Raw genomic sequence first — 20345 nt, forward strand, 5'->3', positions numbered from 1 at the left:
ATTTTTCACATTGCCATTTTGTTGAGTGCAATGAAAGAGGATTATGGCTTTTCTTAAAAGTACTTCCCACAGCTCTGAAATACTAACTTCCTGCATTTTACTCATTTCTTGGGTGATTCTGCAACTTGACCAATCTATGGAGACAATTTGTTTGCCAAAGTAAATTAAAGTGTAGGTGTATGAAAAATTTCTAATTATCCTAATTTTAGTGTCATTTGCATTGGAAATAAATCAGTAGTTAACAGTATAAGATCATTCTTCTTTTGTGTTTGAGTCCATGTTAAATTTTACTGTTCAATTTACAGAGGAATCATTTAGTTTTCATTGCTGCTTAATAGAGTATGAGTTATGATGCTCTTGAGCATGACTCCAAGCAACAAATGGGCTGAAAGAAACAAGGAAAGAAACAGACACATTTGGCAGAAAATATTTTAGATGGGGAGGCTTCAGAAAGCTGGAAGAGGAGTTACCACATGTAGACTTAACAGAAGATTCAGTTATTTAGCAGTGTCCTGACTAATGTCTTAGATAATAATGGATTTTAAAAGGGTAGATTCTATGCAGCATCATGGTTTTTTTTCAAACAACCAAAAAGGTTTTAAGTGCAAGGGATAGAGGTTTTCAGTTGTATGCACAGTTCTGGCACAAGCACAGTTTTGAATGAAAAGAAATTTAAGCTTTTTGGGGGTTTTTGTTTATGTTTTTTTTTTTAACAATTGCTGTCAATATGATTGAAGACAGACATACTGAGGCAAAAAGCAATAACAACAAAATGTGGTGGAAGTCCATTTCAGCTTTGGGGATGTATTGTCTGCAATATAGTAGAACAAAAGACATCCAGGATAAAAGCAGTGCTTATAGTTGAGGAAAACAAAGATATTGATCTATTGCAAGGATCAATTTTTTTTTTTATGCTACATGCACAAAGGTGTGTTCACTGTTGAAATTTATCTGTAGCAGCACTGTTGATATTTCTGAGTAATGTTCATGAAATCTTGTGGCTAACAGGGAGAGGGGAAAAATATACTTCCCTGGCAAAGGTTTGTTCTTTTTTTCCTCTTACTGTTGAAGAAAAATGAAACTGTTGAGTTCAAATGTCATCATACTGACCTGTTGACTTTGTCTCATTCATGCCTGGTCATGCCTGGCGTGCATACAATTCCAGTAAATAGTAATAGTGGAGTTTCAGTGTTACGGTTCAGCTCCACAACCTCGGGACCAGATCAGCCGGGAGTGTTGTGGTGAATAAAAAGGACGGGCATGATAGGGTTACTCGAAAAGTAAAACAGCCTTAATGACAAAACAACAAAGAGCAGAAAGCGAACACACAGGCTAGGGTCAGCCACACAAGGCCCCAAATGGGTAGGTTCAACACTATATGTATAGTAGATCTGGGGTTTGGTCTGAGCACAGGGATCCCATCGCAAACCGGGATTAGGAATGTACAAAATAATGTGGCAAACAACAACCAATCAGGGGAGAGAACTGGGAACATTCCAGAAGCACAACCTTATGTGGGCCAGCCTGCTGACATATTCACTCCCATGGGTTCTCAGTTCTCTAACTTTGCTCACCCTAGCCTGAACATTTGCCCCTCTACCTAGGGGCCTGATTCCCATGGCCTTAAGTTGTTGCCTTCTGTATAAGAAGGTGGGACCGTAACACTGTCCATCCCAGTCAGCTCCATTCCCACATTTCAGCAGCCTAGAAATTAGTTACAAGTTTGGAAATAATTCACCAGCATATTTCTCACATTGCCTTTATTAATGGATACATTGGAATTTTGTGGCCCACATTCTTTAATGAAGACTGGAACCCTGTCACCTGTATACAAAATAATTTGTAATTGAATGTACAGCAGTACAGCCCCTGTGAAAGCTGTCAGAAGGCAAGGCAAAAAGGAGTGAATTTATCTGCTGAGATCATGTATCTGGAAATTTCAGTTAGTAGCAGTTCAGTTAGTTTTGCTTTCATGGTCACCACTCTGCTAGCTCAACTGCTTAGCCTTCTGGATTATGAAACAGAAAATGATTCACCATGTTTTCTTCCTCATGAAATTCTAAAATTCATGCTGTTCAAAAGTATAAATAATATTGAAAGTAATTATTCTTCCGGCAGAAAGGAGCAAATTTGTTTCTTCAGCCTATGTGACTGCTTACACATCAAGAAAAGGCTTCAAAACTGCTGCAGATGTGCTACAGATGAATGTTTGCCACTCTAGTGTTTGACTGTTTGAATCCTTTCCATAAGCTAAAAGTTGCTTAATTTTTTTACCTGATAAAAAAACAGAGTGCATTAGCATTCACAGAAAGATTGTTTTTATGGAAAATAAGGCACAATTTTGCTTTATATTTTACAGAAAAAAAGCACTTTTATCTGAGTGATATCACTGCTAATGGAAATGACTTTTTCTGTGACCAAAATAAAAGGGTTTTCCAAAATACTCCAGTGCTGATCAAATAGATTTTTTCATCAGATTGTTTTTAGGCTGCAGTTTTTAAGCTTTATTAATGAGTAAAGAAAACCTGAAACTTCCAGTGGTTGTTTGACTTAAAATGTGTTGTATGTGATTGTCACTAGCATTAGTAAGATGATTTTCACTTTAGTTTACAAGCATGAGTAATACATACATACATACATACATTAAATATATATACATGTGGTGTAAATTTGAACAATTACGAGTAATTCAGATCCACAGTTTAGTAGGGGCTTTCTTCTTCCTCACAGGAACACTCATATATACATTGCTTGTAATTTATGGAAAATATGTATTTAATTTATTTTTAGACTGGCATAAAGAAAATTTAATACTTTGTGCATGAAAAATTGTTGCTGCCGTGTGAGCACAAACTGTAATGAAATCAAATGGCTGACACAAAATAGACCTTATTATAGAATGTGTAGCTCCCAGTATACAATTTTGGTTGACCTTATACTTGGTCTACTAGTTATATTCCAATTTGCAAGCAAACGGTGTCTTCTTTGGTATTCTTCTGAGGCATTCTGCTTTTTGGAAAAATAAACCCTGATTCAAAACTGGAGAATATTTTTTTTTATATTCTAAATGAATGTGGTCTGTATGCATACCAATTCTTTATCTAGCCTTCATTATTTCACTTTTTAGTTTTCTTTTGAACAAGGTGTCCTGAATGAAGTTATTAGGTAACCTATCACATACTTAACATAACTATATAAAAGGGAAAAAACTTCCATGTTTATTAAGGTTTTTATGTTAAGGAGCCAAAAGGAAAATTAAAGCAGGCTAAGCAACTTAGATAAACAGTTACTTTAGCATGGCTGTGCATTTTTACTCTGTTGAAACCATATATATTTTTTAAATTTCGTATTTTCTTAATGTGTAGTACTAATAATTAGATATGTTCTACTTGGCATAAACACTGCTGTACTTTCTAATCCAGTTAGATTTTGTTAGACAGAAAATTTCTACTGTGCTAAACTGCTTTGCTGTAGAGTTACCAAGAAACAGCCTTTATTTTTAAGGGAGTGGATTAGATGCCTGAATGTGAAGTACACTGGAGAAATACTTAATAAAACAAGTATTTTTCAAGTCCTTAGGAAATAGCATTTTCTGTTTGAATTTCATCATGCTAATTGTTATTTAAAGAGTTCCTTAGGTGAATACACTTGACTCATTTTATGACATTACATTCTATTCATTATACAGGACAGCTAATTAATGCTAGAAGTGTTATTATTCTAAGAGTGATTGTGTAACCATTCAACTATAAACATCTTGGAGATCCACTGTAGGTATCAATATTTGACACCTTACTCTTTAAGGAATTACAGATAATTTATGTTTTTTCTCATCAAAACTCAGCTTTAGCTGTTAAAGAGGAATAAACACAACTTATTTCAGATGTTAAGGAGGATCTTCAAAATGAGTTCTCTGAAAGTAGTTCCTTTGTTATTTTTCAAGTCAACTTGTGATGATTCACAGTATGGAACCTTTTAAAATTATCTTCATTTCTCCCTGTCAGCTGTGCTCACTCAGGATACAGTTGTATTGATTTACATGATCAACCTCAGTTGCATTAGTCATAATGAAATTAATGGCAAGTTACGTCACTTTTCTCTGACTGTGTTTTCCAAAGCAGAACCATATAACTGCATTGGAACATATTAAATGTTATGTTAACAGACACAGAATCCTGTGTTAAAGTTAATTTATGTTGAGCTGTGGAGTGATACATGCTGACAAAAACAGAAAAATGCAGAATTGAGGCTGACAAGCTGCCCTTCCCTGATTGCATAGATTTGTTGCAGCACATGCTGTATGTAACTTCATGCTGTGATCTGAGACCTAAGCAACAATTGCCACAATAGGAAACAGTCAGAGCAGTCTGTCAGCCACTGCATCAAACCTTATTGTCCTTTTTGGATACCTTTTAGATCTCTACATGTACTTTCAGTAATATGCTTTAACTGAGCAATTTTAAGAAAAGCATTATATCAATTCCAGGCTTCAGTGAAGAAAAATAAATGCATACAGATTATTTATAAAAACGTGTTTCAATCTTACTTTATTTTACTTTAAAAATCACAGGTAACATCTTGACAGTAGCTTAAACTCTACTTTGGCAAACATCTTTGTGATTCTTCCAGTGATAACTGCACATCTGGAAGGGTAAGGTAGGCCTTTCATTAGCCCTCTTGGTGCCTTCTTCCGTGGCTGCCCAGTCTTCTCTGCGTGTGAAGATTCATTTTCCATGACAAAACAGAGCGCTTGCTCTTCTGCTGATCACTGCAAAGCCTTTAACAGCAAATGCTATTCCCAGAGCTGCCTTAAACACTCATCCACAAATGTACTCAGGCATAATTAGGTAAGAAGTCTGCACAAGGTTAAGGTTGTAAAATAAATACTATCACTGTGTCTGTGCTCATATCATCCTGGCGGTATCCCATCTTCATACCCCCTCCTGCTCAACTAGCTTTTCTTTCTTCAACAGTGGAAACAGAAACATTTTTACCATTATATTTTAACTTTATGTGTGATTCTTAAACTAATTGCCTTGGCTGATTACTCTCTTCAAAACTGTTGTTCCTGGAAGAACTTTGTTGTCCTGTAGCTGTAGCTGTCCATATGCTGTATCTTTTTGAACCACAGAACTGTTTAGTTTGGGAATAACCTTCAGGATCATTGACTCCAATCATTATGCCAGCTATAGCTGCCAAGTCCACCACTAATCCAAGTCCCTGAGTGCCACCTCCAGGAATGGTGCCACCACCAGTGCCCTGGGCAGCCTTTCCTGGTGATTGACAACACTTCTGGTGAAGAAAGTTTTCCCAGGATCAAATCTAAACTTCCCCTTTCTCAGCTTGAGGCCGTTTTCTCTCATCCTGTTACTTGGGAGAAAAGGCCAATCCCTGCCTGGCATCATCCTCCACTCGGTGAATTGTAGAGAGTGGAAAAGCCTCCCTGAGTCTCCTTTTCTCCAGGCTGAGCAGCCCCAGCTCCCTCAGCTGCTCCCCATCAAACTCATGCTCCAGACCCTCCCCCACCTCCAGTGCCCTTCTCTGGACACCCTCCAGCCCCTCAATTTCCTTCCTGTAGTTAGAGGTTCGAAACTGAGCACAGAATTTGAGGTGATGCCTGACTACCTCTATGTCTTCAGTGGAACTCCCTAAATGTAGCTGTCATATTAGTGTTAGTTACATAGCTAACAATTGGTTGTTGATGAATGAGGGCAAAACCAGTGTATGAAGACATTCTAAACAAAATTAAAGTATCTTAAAAGTAAGAAACAGTTAAAAGAGAAGTGATGGTGCACATGGATTGCTTTGTCTGAATGTTCTTTCTGCAGACTCCTTTTTTAATACTAGGAAAATGCCATAATGGTGCATCAGTCACATCACTAGATAATATCAACTGTTGCTGCTATTTTTCAGTTTGCTTTTCTAATGCAAGTCTAAGCATTTCTTCAGTATGTTTTGGACTAATTTTGGTTTTTCTACCACCATCTGAAGTTGAATGATTTCTTCTTTCTCTTTATGGACCTCTTGACTCCTCTCTTTGAAGTAATAGCTTTCAAACTGTGGTCGTCAAGAATGTGGCAATTATGTGGTATTAAATGTGGTATTAAACACACAGGTCTTTTGTAGAGAAATTTGACAATCAGGATGTGTGATGCTTTATCAGATATATTGAGGGTTTGCATTGGTTTGTTTGCTCACATTTCTAGCAGTTAACTGCACAGTCAAAATGTTACAGATGTGCACATGCAAAGCATTCCACTATGTTCAATGAAAACATTTTTATTATTATAATGTGTTTAGGAGAAAAATAGTTTAAGGAGAAACATAATGTGCCAGAGAGTGATATTCCAGGGCTATAAAAAGTTTTAATAAAGATATTAATATTCTATCTTATCAAATATTCATGTATTTATTTAGACTACAGATGTCTGCATCTGTATGTGTAGGAATCTTTTCTTGTTTCACTTTTAATTCTTTTCTTTTGTCTACATTGCTTTCAAAATGTACTATATTACATAAGATCACTCACTTTCTGTTCTGCCTAGCCCTTTCAAACATAGCTGCCTTTTGATAACATAATCCATAGTGTGTTGAAGTGCACAGCAATTTTTTCATTCTGTTCAGTGCTGTTCTGTCAAGTCCTTGCTCTGAGTTCCCAGGCATACCACTGTACAAGATTACACAACAACCCTAATCCTTTTGCATGAACCCCAGATTTCTAGTCTTCACTTACCATATTGCAAGAAGAGTGAGTAAGGAGAGTGAGGATGAACTGGCTGGGTTAGAAAAATGAATATGTGATTCTTATGAATAATAACCTGTACTCTTAAAGCAGAGAGCAGTAGATACTGTATCCATATCTCAAAGTGGCATTGGGTTTGTTTCTGGGACTTAAAAAGTACTCCATGTTCCTTGAAGTACATGAACAGCCTGTCTGGTGTAACAGTCTGTGGTATATGTGGTTGTATTGCCAGTTACATTTTGTGAAAGTATTGCCTTTTACTTTTAGCGTGTTCTGGTGAAGAGTCAAATATCTAACCTCTTGTTGGGTATGGAACAGTTATACATCAGGTGTTGCATAACACAATTCTAACTTTCAATAGACATTTTCTTCCACTTTTAGATTGTGTACATAATATTCTTTTTGTAAACAGTTTTTATCCTCTAGTAAGTATTTATTTGGCTCTTTTGTCTCAATTTGATTCAATTTTATGTACTAAAATTGTATCTATTGTACTCTACTTGCTTCTAAGCTTATCAAAACTTGGGAGTTGTTACACTGAATCATGATTTAAGTAGTTATTGTTCTACCATGAAAGAGTGTGAAATTCTTTAGTGCGTGACAGAAGTAACATGCTGTCAAGCATTTATTAGATGTTCTTCATCCTTCAGTCTTTTAATCTTTTTGATGTGTACCCTTTCAAATTGATGAATTTACGACTCCTCTTTAAAAGGGCAAAATGCATAATTCTGTTGTTCTTGAGCTTAGGACCTGTGTTTTCAACATTTTCTTCTTTGGCAGAATGAGTACAGACCTGTCACAGATCTCATCCTTTGTCTCAGCAAGTATTTGCAGACCACGGTGCAGGCTTTTCAAAGTCACTATTTATTAATCAGAAGAATACAGTAACTAGATTCCTTAGGAGAGAAAGACAAAGCTAAATGTACAAAAGGGTGTGTTCCCACATCATTTAGGATTACTTTCTGTCATTCTCCAAAGAGGCGCACTCTAATCTTGCCTGATCTCACAACTGAACCATCTAAACCGTTAAATTCCCTCTCTGGGAAAGCATCTTCAGTCTCTACCTCCTCTCTTACAATCCCATCTGACAGCTAAAGTAAAATTCTTCTTTCTTGACAATGAGCATCTCTGCATCCTGATTTTTTATTTCTTCTGTGAAATTTGGACTTGACAAACTTTTGTAATTGTAATATTTTGAATTATATATGTGTATGTATTACATATATACAATTATATGCATATTATTATCTAATAGCCTGATTTTGTATATTAATTAATCTATCCTTACTAAGTGGTACAAAGTGATTTTTCTAGCTTCTGCCAGTTTGTCATCCTAAACTGCTCCAGCAAAACATTCATTGATCTTTACTTCTGTCTGTATTTGTTGTTCTGCCTTCTGTGACAGTATCTATACCTCCAGGAGTACTCTATGGTACAGCTTTCTAGAACCATTCCCATTAGTTTAGGAGCACTGCATACACCAGTTATCCAAACAATTCAGGATTTCAAAACAGGTTGTTTCTTTCCTATCTCTCTGGGTTAATGCATTGCATTTACTTGTGACCATTCAGGTTTACAGATACAGCTTTTTGCTGTCCTTCAATAGTGGATGTTGTATCTGAATGCTACTAAGCTTCTGCATAAAACAGCAGCTTGGTGTTACAGCTTTCAGAGGTTAGGTACGTGTTGTTTAAATACGTCCAAGCCACATTATTTGTTTTGGAAAGAAAACATTTAAATTTCCTTGTTCCAGATTAAAGGGGTTCCATAAATTTTTGGTGTCTTTGTTAACGTGAGCCAAAAAAACCCATTTCTGTCTGTAGACTGGAAGAAGTCCATAGCACTACTTCTCAATACTCTTCTGACATTAAAAAAAAAAAAAAAAAATGCATATTCGTGTCCACTGAGTCAGTTGTCTCATGACAGAAAGGCAATCAGATTGACGAGGCCGGGTTTGTACTTGCTACATCAGTGCTGCCTGTTCACAGTCATCTTTCTGTTCTTAAGATGTGGCTTCCAGGAAAATTGGCTCCATGATTTTCTTGGGGATCGAAGCCAGGCTTACTGCCTTCCACTGATAATCAGGCTGTGTGTGTGACAATGATGGAAATTACTTCAGTGCAGAATAACGCAAAGAAAATGAGTTATGTTTTAGTGTCCCCAGGAAAGTGAAAATTGAGCTGGTATATAACAGCTTAGTCCATAGGGGCGATTTTATCTTAAGACCTTGGGGTTAAAAGCAGCAACTCCAACTACTTTTGCAATCCATTACTGAAATGGTTATTTTAAAATATTTTTATAAGAGGTCTGCAGTCAGGACTGAAGTAAATATGCTGCATGCCTTTCAGTTTGTAGTACTGAGGCCTTTTTGCATCCTTGTACTGAAAATTTGGGTTGGGGGGATGTTTTGTTTGATTTGTTTTTTGCTGTTGGTATGTACTGAATAAAAGATACTGAAATGTCTGAAAGGTCACAAAGCTTATGTTCGGGATTAATATATTTAATTAGACTGCAGATGTATTTATGATTAATTCATTGTTGTCAGTGTTGGATATTTTTCTTGAGAGACCTGTATAAAACAGAACAAACCATCTTCTATGACTGTCCATAGGTTAGCTTTGTTCTTAGTATGGACTTTTGGGGTAACAGGCAACATTGCAGGTAATTACAGGAAACAGGTAACAACATAACAGTTGCAACATTAAAGATAATCTTGAATGATCATTCTTTTCTGCATTTTCAATTTAATTTCTAGTTTAGGGCAAAGCTTGCTTACATTGTAGGGCAACCTTTTTACAAATGTTTATGATTTGGACATACTTTTAGTCTCATCAAATAGCCAAGATAAAGAAATAAAACAAGCAATATGATTAATTTATCTGGGAAGTCACAACCCTCTAAGTGCCATGTGTTTCATGGAGTTTTGTAGGATTGAAGTTTTGTAGGATTAAAGTTGGTTACCAATTGCCTGTTCTCTTTGTATCAGTGAATTAAGTTGGCATTGGGTACAGCAGTTGAGTACTGTACCAACTTAATGCTAACCATATACCACAACTAGACTACAGCCAAGTAACTATATACCAATTATTTTTGTGACTCTCAAAGAAAACATACTTATCTGTATTAAATGTATTTTATATTTAAAAGTATAAAATAAAATATTTATTCTTCAGGAGAGATGTCTGTCATCTTTCCTCTCCCATGAGGTCTTTTCAGTCCTTGGGACTTTCTTGCCTCCAGGGATTTTCCTTACAGTTCTTTAGGTAACAAATACTTTACACAGTGTGATTTTATTTTCAAAATTTAAACCAGAAATACATAAATTTATGTGTTACCATCTTCAAACAACTTATTGTTTTTTAACTTACAGTAATATCACCAGTTGAGTCATTTGCCACCATACGCTCAAATTAAGGTCAAAATATTATTTCAGAGAGAAGAGATTTAACCAGATTTTCTAAACTCTTAGAGGAAAAAAAAGGATTGCTCAAGGGGTACCTTATGTCTTCTTTTCATTTCCTTGAGGCAGCTGGTTAGATTGGTTTCCTGTTGTGGTCATGCCACTCTATCTTTCTGCATTTTATTGCAGTCCCATCCTTCATTCTCAAGAAATGTTGCCCAAGCCACTTATGCACAAAGGTTCAACAGTAAAATTATCACAGGAGACCTCAAGCAGCCTGAGGCAGATGAAGACAGCAGGTGAAAAACTAAATGCACCAAGTGTGTTAAACTGCAGGTTGGCCAGGCTGACTGAGATATGATACAGCCTTCCACTGGGAAAACTTTTGAGGCTGGGCAACTTTGCTTCTAAACATCTCTAGGATTTACAAAAGAAGAGATATTTACTTGTTCACTTACTTACTGAGCACTGTGTTTTGTGAGCCCTTGCTATAAATATTAAAATATCAGTAGTGTAAAATATCTTTGAAATGAACACTGGCCAATCTGCTTTTTGCATCACTTCTGTACCATAGGGAAAGGATTTGCTTGCTGCCCTATATGTCTCTTACATGGATGTACTGTATGGGAATTTAGTTAGGGAATAAAGATTGACATTTGATTATAAGAACAGTGAAGTTCAGGGCTATGTCCTCCACTTATACTTTAATTTCAAGGGAACTGCAGTGAAAACTAGGACTGTACTTAAGTGCATGACTGTTAATGGAATTGGCTGCGTTTCCTGGTAGAAGGCCAGTTTTTGTACAGATCCTGTCTCTCTTGCTTTGCTATTTCCTGGTGGCACTGAAATGTAGCTGTTATGAGAAATCTTGATTATAAAGGAATTAAAAACCATGTCATACTACCTGTCAGCTGGATGTGCAAAATCCTGAGCAGAATTAGAGTTTTTACCAGGAAACCAGTACAAACTGGAGTTCTGAGCCGATACATCCATGGTAGCCTTTATTTGCTGCAAGATGAACTATGGTGCTTGATGCAAGATTTATGTCAGGAGATGATGAACAAACATTCATTTAGTCATCAAAATACAATTATTATTTCTGCTTAAAATTTCTAAGCAGAAATAAATCTATTGCATAAAAAGTTGTATCAGGAAGTGAGTCTGTCATTTGAGGCAGAAGCAATATGAGTTGTGAGCTATGATTCCTCTGCTGGGTGAGCAAGGTAACGGAGAGCTCAAGCAGGGATTTCTTCAACTGCTCTGCATGGTTGCAGCAGCTAAATGCCTTTTGACACATGAAAATGGAATTAAGCATGTACTGCCTCTCTGCACATAGCAGATTAGCTAAACTGCAGGACTTGTGTAATTTGCATGGCAGAGGACCACCAACCTCATCAGTGCAGGGGCTAAACATGCACAGTTAGTATCATGGGCAAAATTATCAATCTGTTTTCTCATGGCATCAAGATTTGCTCTGGAGAATAAAATTCAGTTACCCTAATAAAAGTTTTTATAGGCATGACTTTGTAAAGAAAAGCATTTTCTATGTATATTATATTTAATATATTTAAATATTTATTATAATATTTATAATATTTAATATATTTTATACTGGAGGGACCTGTTAAAGTTTCCATTTGTAGATAGTATAATACATTAAAGTCAGTTGGCAATGTATTGTCTATATTCAACGGTATTTTACAATTGCCAAGTGATTGTGTCTAATTGCACGCTAATTTTCAAGTTATTTTCCACAAATCACTGGAAATGAAATATCAAACTAATTTTGGTGGCTGTTGAAACTTCGGTACATTCAGATGTGTATAATTTACCTGCATGATTATTATCTTTCTCTTTTGCTTCTACTTCAGTAAAACAACCTAAATAAAAGATAGAAAAGACGTTTTACGTTGTCTGGTTTTGGTCTGTCTTGGAGAACATTTTCTTCTCTCTCCAGAGCTTTATCCACTCATATTTTAAATAATTCAGGCAAATGAGAGTAACTCTGCAACACCAACAGCAGCAGATTATTTTGAAGTCCTCTAAGCTGAACTGTTATACCATTTTTTTAACACCTGAATGTATTGGTTTCTTTGCTAATTTTATTTTCATTACATCTGCTTATTGCAATTTTAAATCTCATAAAGCTCTAAAGTTTTTTAGTAACTTAGGTTCCCCAGGTGTTCGTAGAGAACTGTCAAAACTTAAAAGCTTTTGGCTATATAATAAATTAAAATATAACACAATGTCTTATTTTGTATAATTTATTTATTTTATATAGGTATTAATAGGTAAATAATTATATTATGTATATATTACATAGTGTATACATATAAAAATAAAAATATAATGGAAAGTTCTGTAAGAAGACTATGGCTTGGTAATCCTTGGTTGACTGATTGATTTCTGCTCTGTTTAAAACAGAGAGATTGGGAATTTTAAAATATAATTCTTTCACATTTAAGTGCTTTTGACATTTAATGAGAAAAATAAATAAATAAATAAATGCAAAAATTACTTTTGCATAAATGCATATATGTCTATAATGCCCCTGTGTAAGGATGATATCAATCATAATTCATTTTTAAAAGCATTTTTGTCTGGGCCTCACTAAAGGCTGACCAAATGCAGTGCCTTGTAGATTTGCGTTTTAGGTAACAGGAAGGAAACAGCAACACAGGTAAGCCTTACAGAGGTTTGTTTTCAGTTAAATTTAAATAGACTTTATTGATTAAGCACTCTACTGTGCATGTAGCACTCTACAGTGTAGTAGGTGCCTGTCATTAAAAAATATTTTTAATTGGACATAATTGTGTCCAATACACCAGATTTCCAAACTGTTGTATTTGGCAATTTTATGCAAAACCTGGGGTATTTGTTTCCAGATGTAAAAATAACTTTAACTTAAATTAAGAGTGGGCCAGATATAAGTTGCTTGTACCAAAGATAAGTGTGTTATTTTTTTTGTTGTAACAGCCTTAGAGTTGATGACAACACCTACAGAGCAGCCACTGGTTTCACAGGTTATGCGCAGCTGAACCTTCCCTCTGACAGACATTTTTGTCTGTACTAGCAGATTCATTTACATGTGTCAGTTTAACTTAATCAGTTTAAAACAAAGTGAGGTTAATTTACCATTTGGTCTTAGTTGTAGTGCACCAAGGTCAGAATTTGTCTGGTTTTCTCAGCTATTCCAGCTGATCATCTAAAAGATGTTTCCCTTTGCACAAACCTGGTTCTTTGAACTTAGCTACAACCAAATACCATTACAACCAGACAACAGTTTTGCTTGATACAGCTCAAGGCTGTAGGGTTGATTTTCCAATTCCACTTGGAGACATTACACTTTATCTTCTGCAGAGTAGGAGCTGTGCATCAGTTGATTTCCATTCCACAAACTGGAAAAAGAAATATGATATCTTGCTTTTGCCAAAATAAATGGGAGTATAAAAAGGAGAAAAAAGAATGGGATGCCTTGTTAAATATTAAAAAAAAAGAGAGGTTCATATGTCAAAGCCAACATCTTCAAACTGCACAGAGAATTTTTGTATATCCTTCTCTACTTAATTTCAGTGTGTCAGGTTTTTCTCTTTGATTGCTGACCTTGTTTTTAAGCCTGGCTGTCATTAGTGTCGAAACACGTTTTTGACTATTCACTGCTGATTGTGCTACAAGTTCTCAAGTCACAGAATCCAAACTTAGTTTTATAAGGGTTTTTCTGCATATTCCCTTGTTAAATTACTGCCAGGCTTTTGAAGAATAGCAGTGTATTCTGATTATTTTGGACAAATGTGGAGAGGAAGAAAAGCCTGTTATGAGCAGTGCAAACATTTTCTTAGCTGAAACTTGTGGCTTGAAGTGTTTTGCTCATGCAAGCAGGAGAAATGTGTGTACTCAGTAAAACAACTTGAGGATGAAATAGCCAAGCTCCTAGCTGCACTGTGTAATCCTTCACTTAAACCTGCCTGACTACCACAGGATTGCCTTGCAGAAGTATTTCAAAAAAATGTTTCAGGGAGGATCAGAAAAATATTAACTGATAAAACTGGCGTCTGCATGAGGCGAGTTGGTTATAATATGGAATGCAGTTAGTGAACCTGTGAATAAATACATCATGTTCAGGAAGAGTTGACAGAGCTTTTGTTAAGAGAGGTTGTGCTTCAGTACTTTGGAGGAGTCAGGAAACAATAAAGATCTGGGCGATAGAATCTGTTGGGATTTCCAGGAAGCATTTCCCACAAGAGAAGGTGATTTTTGATGGAGGAGAAACTCCTGAACTGCACAATTTCTTGCCACAGGATGTTGTGGGTGTTGTGTTTTGTGGGCTACAGGACTGATCAGGTGAATTTATGAGAGTACAGAGGCATAAACCCCAGTTTTGAAAATCCCTGGCCACATTTTTCAGGTGAGGAAAGTGTTCTGGAAAAGTATTGTTACATTTTCACCTGTTCTCGTGGCCTTTTTTTATCTCCCACTGCTGAATGCTGGTAGAAACTGAATAGGGTGTCTTTTCTCTAACCCAGACCATTCTTGTAAGGGTGTAGTTGTTCACATGGAAATTTCCAGAAGATATGATCACTGGAATTTTCAAATGGCATACCTGCTGTATTTCATAGATCAACTGTGGTAAAATGTGACTTCAGTATAACATTGTACAGTCTTGGCAAAATATTTGGTTTTCCAGAGAGATGTCTACTAATCTGGGGACAGATTTTGTCAGTGTGTTCTAATGGTCTTTAGTGGCAATTCTATGAAAGTATTCTCTGTTGATTTTCTTCTCCTTGTCAGTTTTACATGAAGCACTGAAAATAGCAAAATATGGTTGTAACATTACAAACAGTGGCAAAATATTCAAATGAACTTACATTATTCTAATGTAGTGGAAGCCTTTCAGTATTTTTACACTACATCAAGTCTATAACATTTTGTGTGGAGGTACAATAATCTATAATTACTATGGTTTTTCCTTATTGAAAAATATATGCAGAAAGTTTCTGACTATCCATACTTTTTATTACAGTGATATTTTAAAAGGTGTCTAAAAAGGGGGGTAAAATGGTTATTTTCTGTATGTATATATTTTTATTTTCCAGAATTAGGACTTGTTTCAAGAGGTGCTGGAAAGAGACCAAGAAGTTTATATTGTCCCACAAATATAAGTGAAACCATAATGAAACTACATAGGTGCTTTTATCATACATTCAATATGTAACAAAATTCAGTTAATATTGTCCTTCTTGGAAAACTGCTGCAAGAAAAAAATTATGCACTACTTCCCCTTCCACAGCTTTTGAGAATGTTTCTGGCCTCTTTTGGCATGTTTTGTTTGCTAATCAAATCCACCTAGGTATTTATAAATAATCCAAATACCTCACTGCTGTACGCCATCAGTACAGCTCTTTGCAGAACCACTGGAAGGTGCGGTGGGTTCTTTTTCTCTCCTAGATCTCAGTTACATGCTGACTACCAGCTCTTTGTAATCCCCCCCCCCCCCTTTTTTTTCCCCTGACATTTGAGAATGTACCATGAATAGAAAAGCCCCATAGCTGCTGAAAAATCAACTCTTTAAAGATACACACATTACACTCCTTCAGCTGTGAACATCCTACCCCTTCATATGCAGGTAGCTCACTTCTACACTAGAAGCCTTGGCCTTTTTTCATAAACTGTGGTTTTAGCTGCTAAAATTCTGTTAATAAATACCAGCTTGACTTCCTGAGTCCGTATTTCTGAAAAGTGCTATAGTCCATGGTGACCAGGGTGCCAGTGATCTGTATCTTTTGTGTCACTGTCATGTCGTGACAAAACCTTCCCAGTTGGTTCAGGTCCCTTGTGGTTTCTCCTACATACCTTTTTTCAGCCCATTCAGAATTTCCAGATCCTATTTTTTTCCTTTAATAAAAGTTAAAATTTTTCTTTTAATTCCTTATGACCTTTTTGACTTTTTGTTTTTTACTGTGGAAGTGTTTGTGAAGAAAACTGTTCTTACAAACTGTTGTTCTTACATTACCAATATGAACAATGAGAAAAAAATGAAATTTTAGAAAAACATTATAGAATAAATGATATGGGATTTCCTGCAGAGTTTTCTAAAACCATGTTTTATTGACTCACAGAATGTCCTCTTAATCTCAGTCCTGTCTTTGTAGTATTATTTTCCTGGGGGGGAAAATGTGTTAGTAGTATAAAGTCAATTATGTTCTCTGAAAAGTGAGATAGAATTGGTTTTATTCTGTATTTATTTCAATTTCATTAATTGATCCTTGATTCTTCTGAATTAAAAGAATTTGTATAGATTATATCTGCTAATTGCTCTATTTTTCTTGATTGATAGAAAATACATAGGAAAATATGTTTATCTGTGTGTTTGTATGTGTTTGCACTTGCATGTATTCCTAGTTTGAAGAGACAGCTTTTATACTTCAGAATTATGAAATACAATCTCGTTTACAAAGTGAATAACAACTGCTTCTCAAAACTCATTTTCAGCATTATTCAGTGTGTGCATGGAGCTGAGGTTTCCATCTGCAGAGCTGTGTATTTCATGCTTTTAATGTCTTTCCAGCTCTGATAGCCATTGGGAGGTACAGCATGACAATAGAGACGGTGGATGTTGGATGGTGCAAAGACATCACGGATCGTGGAGCCACCCAGATTGCTCAGCGCAGCAAATCCCTCAGATACTTGGGACTGATGAGATGTGATCAGGTAAGGAGCAAGGAGCCCGCCAGAGCTGGTGCCTGATTCTGAGTGTGAGAGTGTTCCTGTGTGAGTGTGAGGAAGGCAGCAGGATTTATGTTTTTTGAACAAAAATGTTTAGTATTCACTATTGTGGAAACTGTTCTGGTGTGCTGTGTTCACATGTGCAGCTCAAAAGGCACCCAGAGGACTAGAAGGAGCATTATAAGTGTTTGCTGATGTAGGTTTTTAAAATACACCTGTAGGTGACACTTGCAGCCTGTGGTGCTCACAAAGGCTTTTTGTAAAATCAGCCCCCTGAGTTTTAAATATTCTTGTCTGAAAGTGGTTGGTATGTCATGTTATAAATGTGACAGACTACTTTGTTTCTTAAAAAGAAAGGCAAAAAATCTTCAGTGTTATTTTAAGAGTGTTTTAGCGATTTTCTATATATCTGTGCTATTGATCATATATCATGGTTTTGAAAACAGGACAAAGATTTGAATAAAACCATAATGATAAAAAGAGAAAAAAGTACTGAGTTTCTTACTATGTAGCTTTATACTTTGGATTATAGTAAGAAAGTCTATAAGTTTTAGCACTTTATCATTAGAAGAAAAGAGGATAAGCCAGTCCATCTCAACTTCACCCTGTATATAGCCTTCAGAAATTATGTTCCTGTTCAGAAGAGAGATCAAGAGGCCTGGGAACACAGCAGAAATAGCAGAAAAAGCCACTGGGAGTCCAGAGTCTCTGACCTCAAGTCTTCACATAACCCTGCAGGGTTTGTTTCTTTTCCAGCCACCATCAATAAAGCGTCCAGCTTGTGATGCTCATCAGGTTTTAGTCTAAGAAACGTCATGCTCCAAACCATTACCCTGCAGCCTTCATAGTGCACTATAGAAGACAGTGACAAAACCCAGTATTTCAAATGGCAAGGAATAGTAATGTCCAGGTCAGTGGTAAAGTTAGAAATAGTATTTTGCAAAGCCAGCCTTAGGCAGTTTCCAGTTTGTGAGGAGGTAGAGCACTTTGGAAGAATTGCTCTGTCTATCAAAGCTGAGTCCACTTAATCTCCTAAACATTAGTGTTTTATAAGAGCCAACAGACAAAAAGAGTATGTGAATCTATTTGATGGATTGTGGTAGGATTATGTACTTAGAGAATGTTAAAAGGCTAACTTAACCTTGGGAATTAGACCTGACCCAGAATCATCTACCCACTTCTGCACATGTATTTATTTTGTGAATTTAGGTAATGTTGAACAATCAACAAGGATCTAATAAGGGCAATAATTTTATACTGTCTTCAACTGCTATAGAAAATCAATGATCTTGATGTTGAAAACAAACTTTACTGCCTCATAAGTTAAACTACATGTAGTTTTTGTAGACATGTACTACAGTCTGTATTCCTCTAATTGCTGGTAAATGCTTTTCCAGTTCTTTAGAGGAGTATATATCTTTTGTGTTATGAAAGTCAAATGCTAAAAGGAAAAAAAAATATTAAGAAAGCTTCAGGGTGCATAGAAAAGCACTGTTTACTGTGTGCCTGTGAGTGTGTGTGTGCATCTGCAAGTATTCAAAGTACGGTAGCTAAAAGATGTAAAGAAATTTGTAAACGCTGTTACAGCAAGCACTGTAGTAGTGGGACTACCACTGGGAATTATTTTCTTGTTTTCAAAGTCTTGATGGGAAGAATAGCTCCACAGACAGAATGAAACAAGTATCCTTGACTTAAGGGATTTTTGGCAGCTGGAAGAGCCAACTCCCTTTTTCCACTGAGAATGAACAGAGAAATTACTGAACAAAATTGTGTTCTCAACTGTCTCTCCCCAATATCATGCAGAACTAATTTTTTCCAATGGCTGCTCTATTAAATTAAAAATGTCACTGTCCAGCCCATCATTAAAGAGAATTCTTGGGTGGTGCAGAAGGATTTATTTACACTCCCTGTTGGCCGAAATTCTTGTCTTTCTACTGTTGTCAGCTTGAAGTGAAGGTTATAAGATTTGTCCCTTCTAACCAGACTTCCTTTTCTGAGATACTGATTGTTATGCTAGTACCAGGTAGCTTTTATACCTTTCTAAGAATTCCCAGGCATTTGGAAGGGAAGTACTTAAACACAGTTACATAGGGAACATATGTAAGTAGACTTCAAATGGGTACTACTAAAACAGTCTCTATGAGCCAGACTCTTTGGAATTTCTTTGATATTCACTTGACATAAATTAGAGGCGTCAAGGGTCCTCCCCAGAAAGATCAAGAGAGGCAGCAAGCCTGGGTAAAGGCAGTCTCTGTTTTATGCCATTGATTATCCAAGTGCCTCCAGGCAATGTGTTTCAGTAGATGCAGAGCATTATTGATCCACACCATGAAAATAATCAAATTATTCATTTTTCATCAAACTGCTGTTGCCCTGACCTTTCTTTTTATCATTTTTCCTACCAGCTAACATGCACACCACAGGAGCAATATGGTCTTTGCCTTAAAATAGATGATATTGTGTTGAGAAATGTCATAAAAAATGCTGACTTTACCATGAGGTCATCATAATGAGAGCATTTATTTTAGTTGCAACTTTTCTGTATCAGATGGGATACATCTGAGGGGTCATCCAGACCTCCTGAAGAGTGAAAGAGATCTACAGTAGACTCTAAATGTTTTTAAATATCTAAGTTCTGGACAACAGAATTCCCCACTTGTCTGCATACCAACATGAACAGGTACTTGAAGCAGCTAGGCCCAATCTCCCTTCTTATCTCTCTCACAGGACAGGGTATCGACTGTGCAAATAAATTTTTGTGTACATGGGTATGAGTGCTTCTGTGCAGGCACCAGGCAGCACTCAGGACAACACAAGTCATGGGTTCCATAGAAAGAAAATGTTGCCATTCTGAGTCTCCATTTCTTTTGAAAGCAGTAACAGATAAAGTCAGTAATTACTTAAGGCCTAAGAAGGAGATTTTAGAGGTTTGTAATTGGAAAGGGCATGGAGAAGGCATTCCTGGTTCGCATTCCAGGGGTGCTGCCTGTGCTTGCGCCATGCTGTGGACCCAGGGACAGCAAGTCAGGCTTTCTTCCCTCGTGTCACCCCTTCACAGTGCTCTGGGAACAGGGTGGAACCACAGACTCCCTGTTCCTCTGCACAGAGGAGTGCTGTGCTGCTGGGGGCTGCAGCCCAAGGTTGTGTTTTGGGACTCAATGTGGCTGTGTGGGAGCACATGGTGGGTTGGTGCTGCTCGGGGGGCACGGCAGCTCTTGGTTTGTCACCCTGATAAACACCAAGAAAAGCATAGCAAGGAGTTATATTAAAGTCAATTCAGGTTAGTTCCCCACAGCAGAAAGAGAACATGACTATCTGTTCTTTCAACCAAATTTTAATTGTAGCTCTGTATTTTTTATCACAGCTTAGGAAAGGGGATATTTTAAAGATAATTGAACCTTTCCTTTAATTACTTTAAGAACCTTGAGAAAGGTGTGGGCAGTTACAGGATGCTTTCTTTCCTCCCACAAACACTGACAT

At 36.6% G+C, this 20345-nt stretch overlaps 1 protein-coding gene across 1 annotated transcript in view; it reads left to right on the forward strand.

The window, feature by feature from the left end:
- Positions 1–20345, forward strand: part of FBXL17 (F-box and leucine rich repeat protein 17) — a 278404-nt gene that overhangs the window by 248782 nt on the left and 9277 nt on the right. The window contains exon 8 of the mRNA XM_062513277.1: positions 16708–16850. Within this exon, the coding sequence (XP_062369261.1) occupies positions 16708–16850 (143 nt within the window). The remainder of the gene's footprint in view (positions 1–16707; positions 16851–20345) is intronic.

This window comes from Cinclus cinclus, chromosome Z, assembly GCF_963662255.1.
Source record: "Cinclus cinclus chromosome Z, bCinCin1.1, whole genome shotgun sequence".
Taxonomy (NCBI): domain Eukaryota; kingdom Metazoa; phylum Chordata; class Aves; order Passeriformes; family Cinclidae; genus Cinclus; species Cinclus cinclus.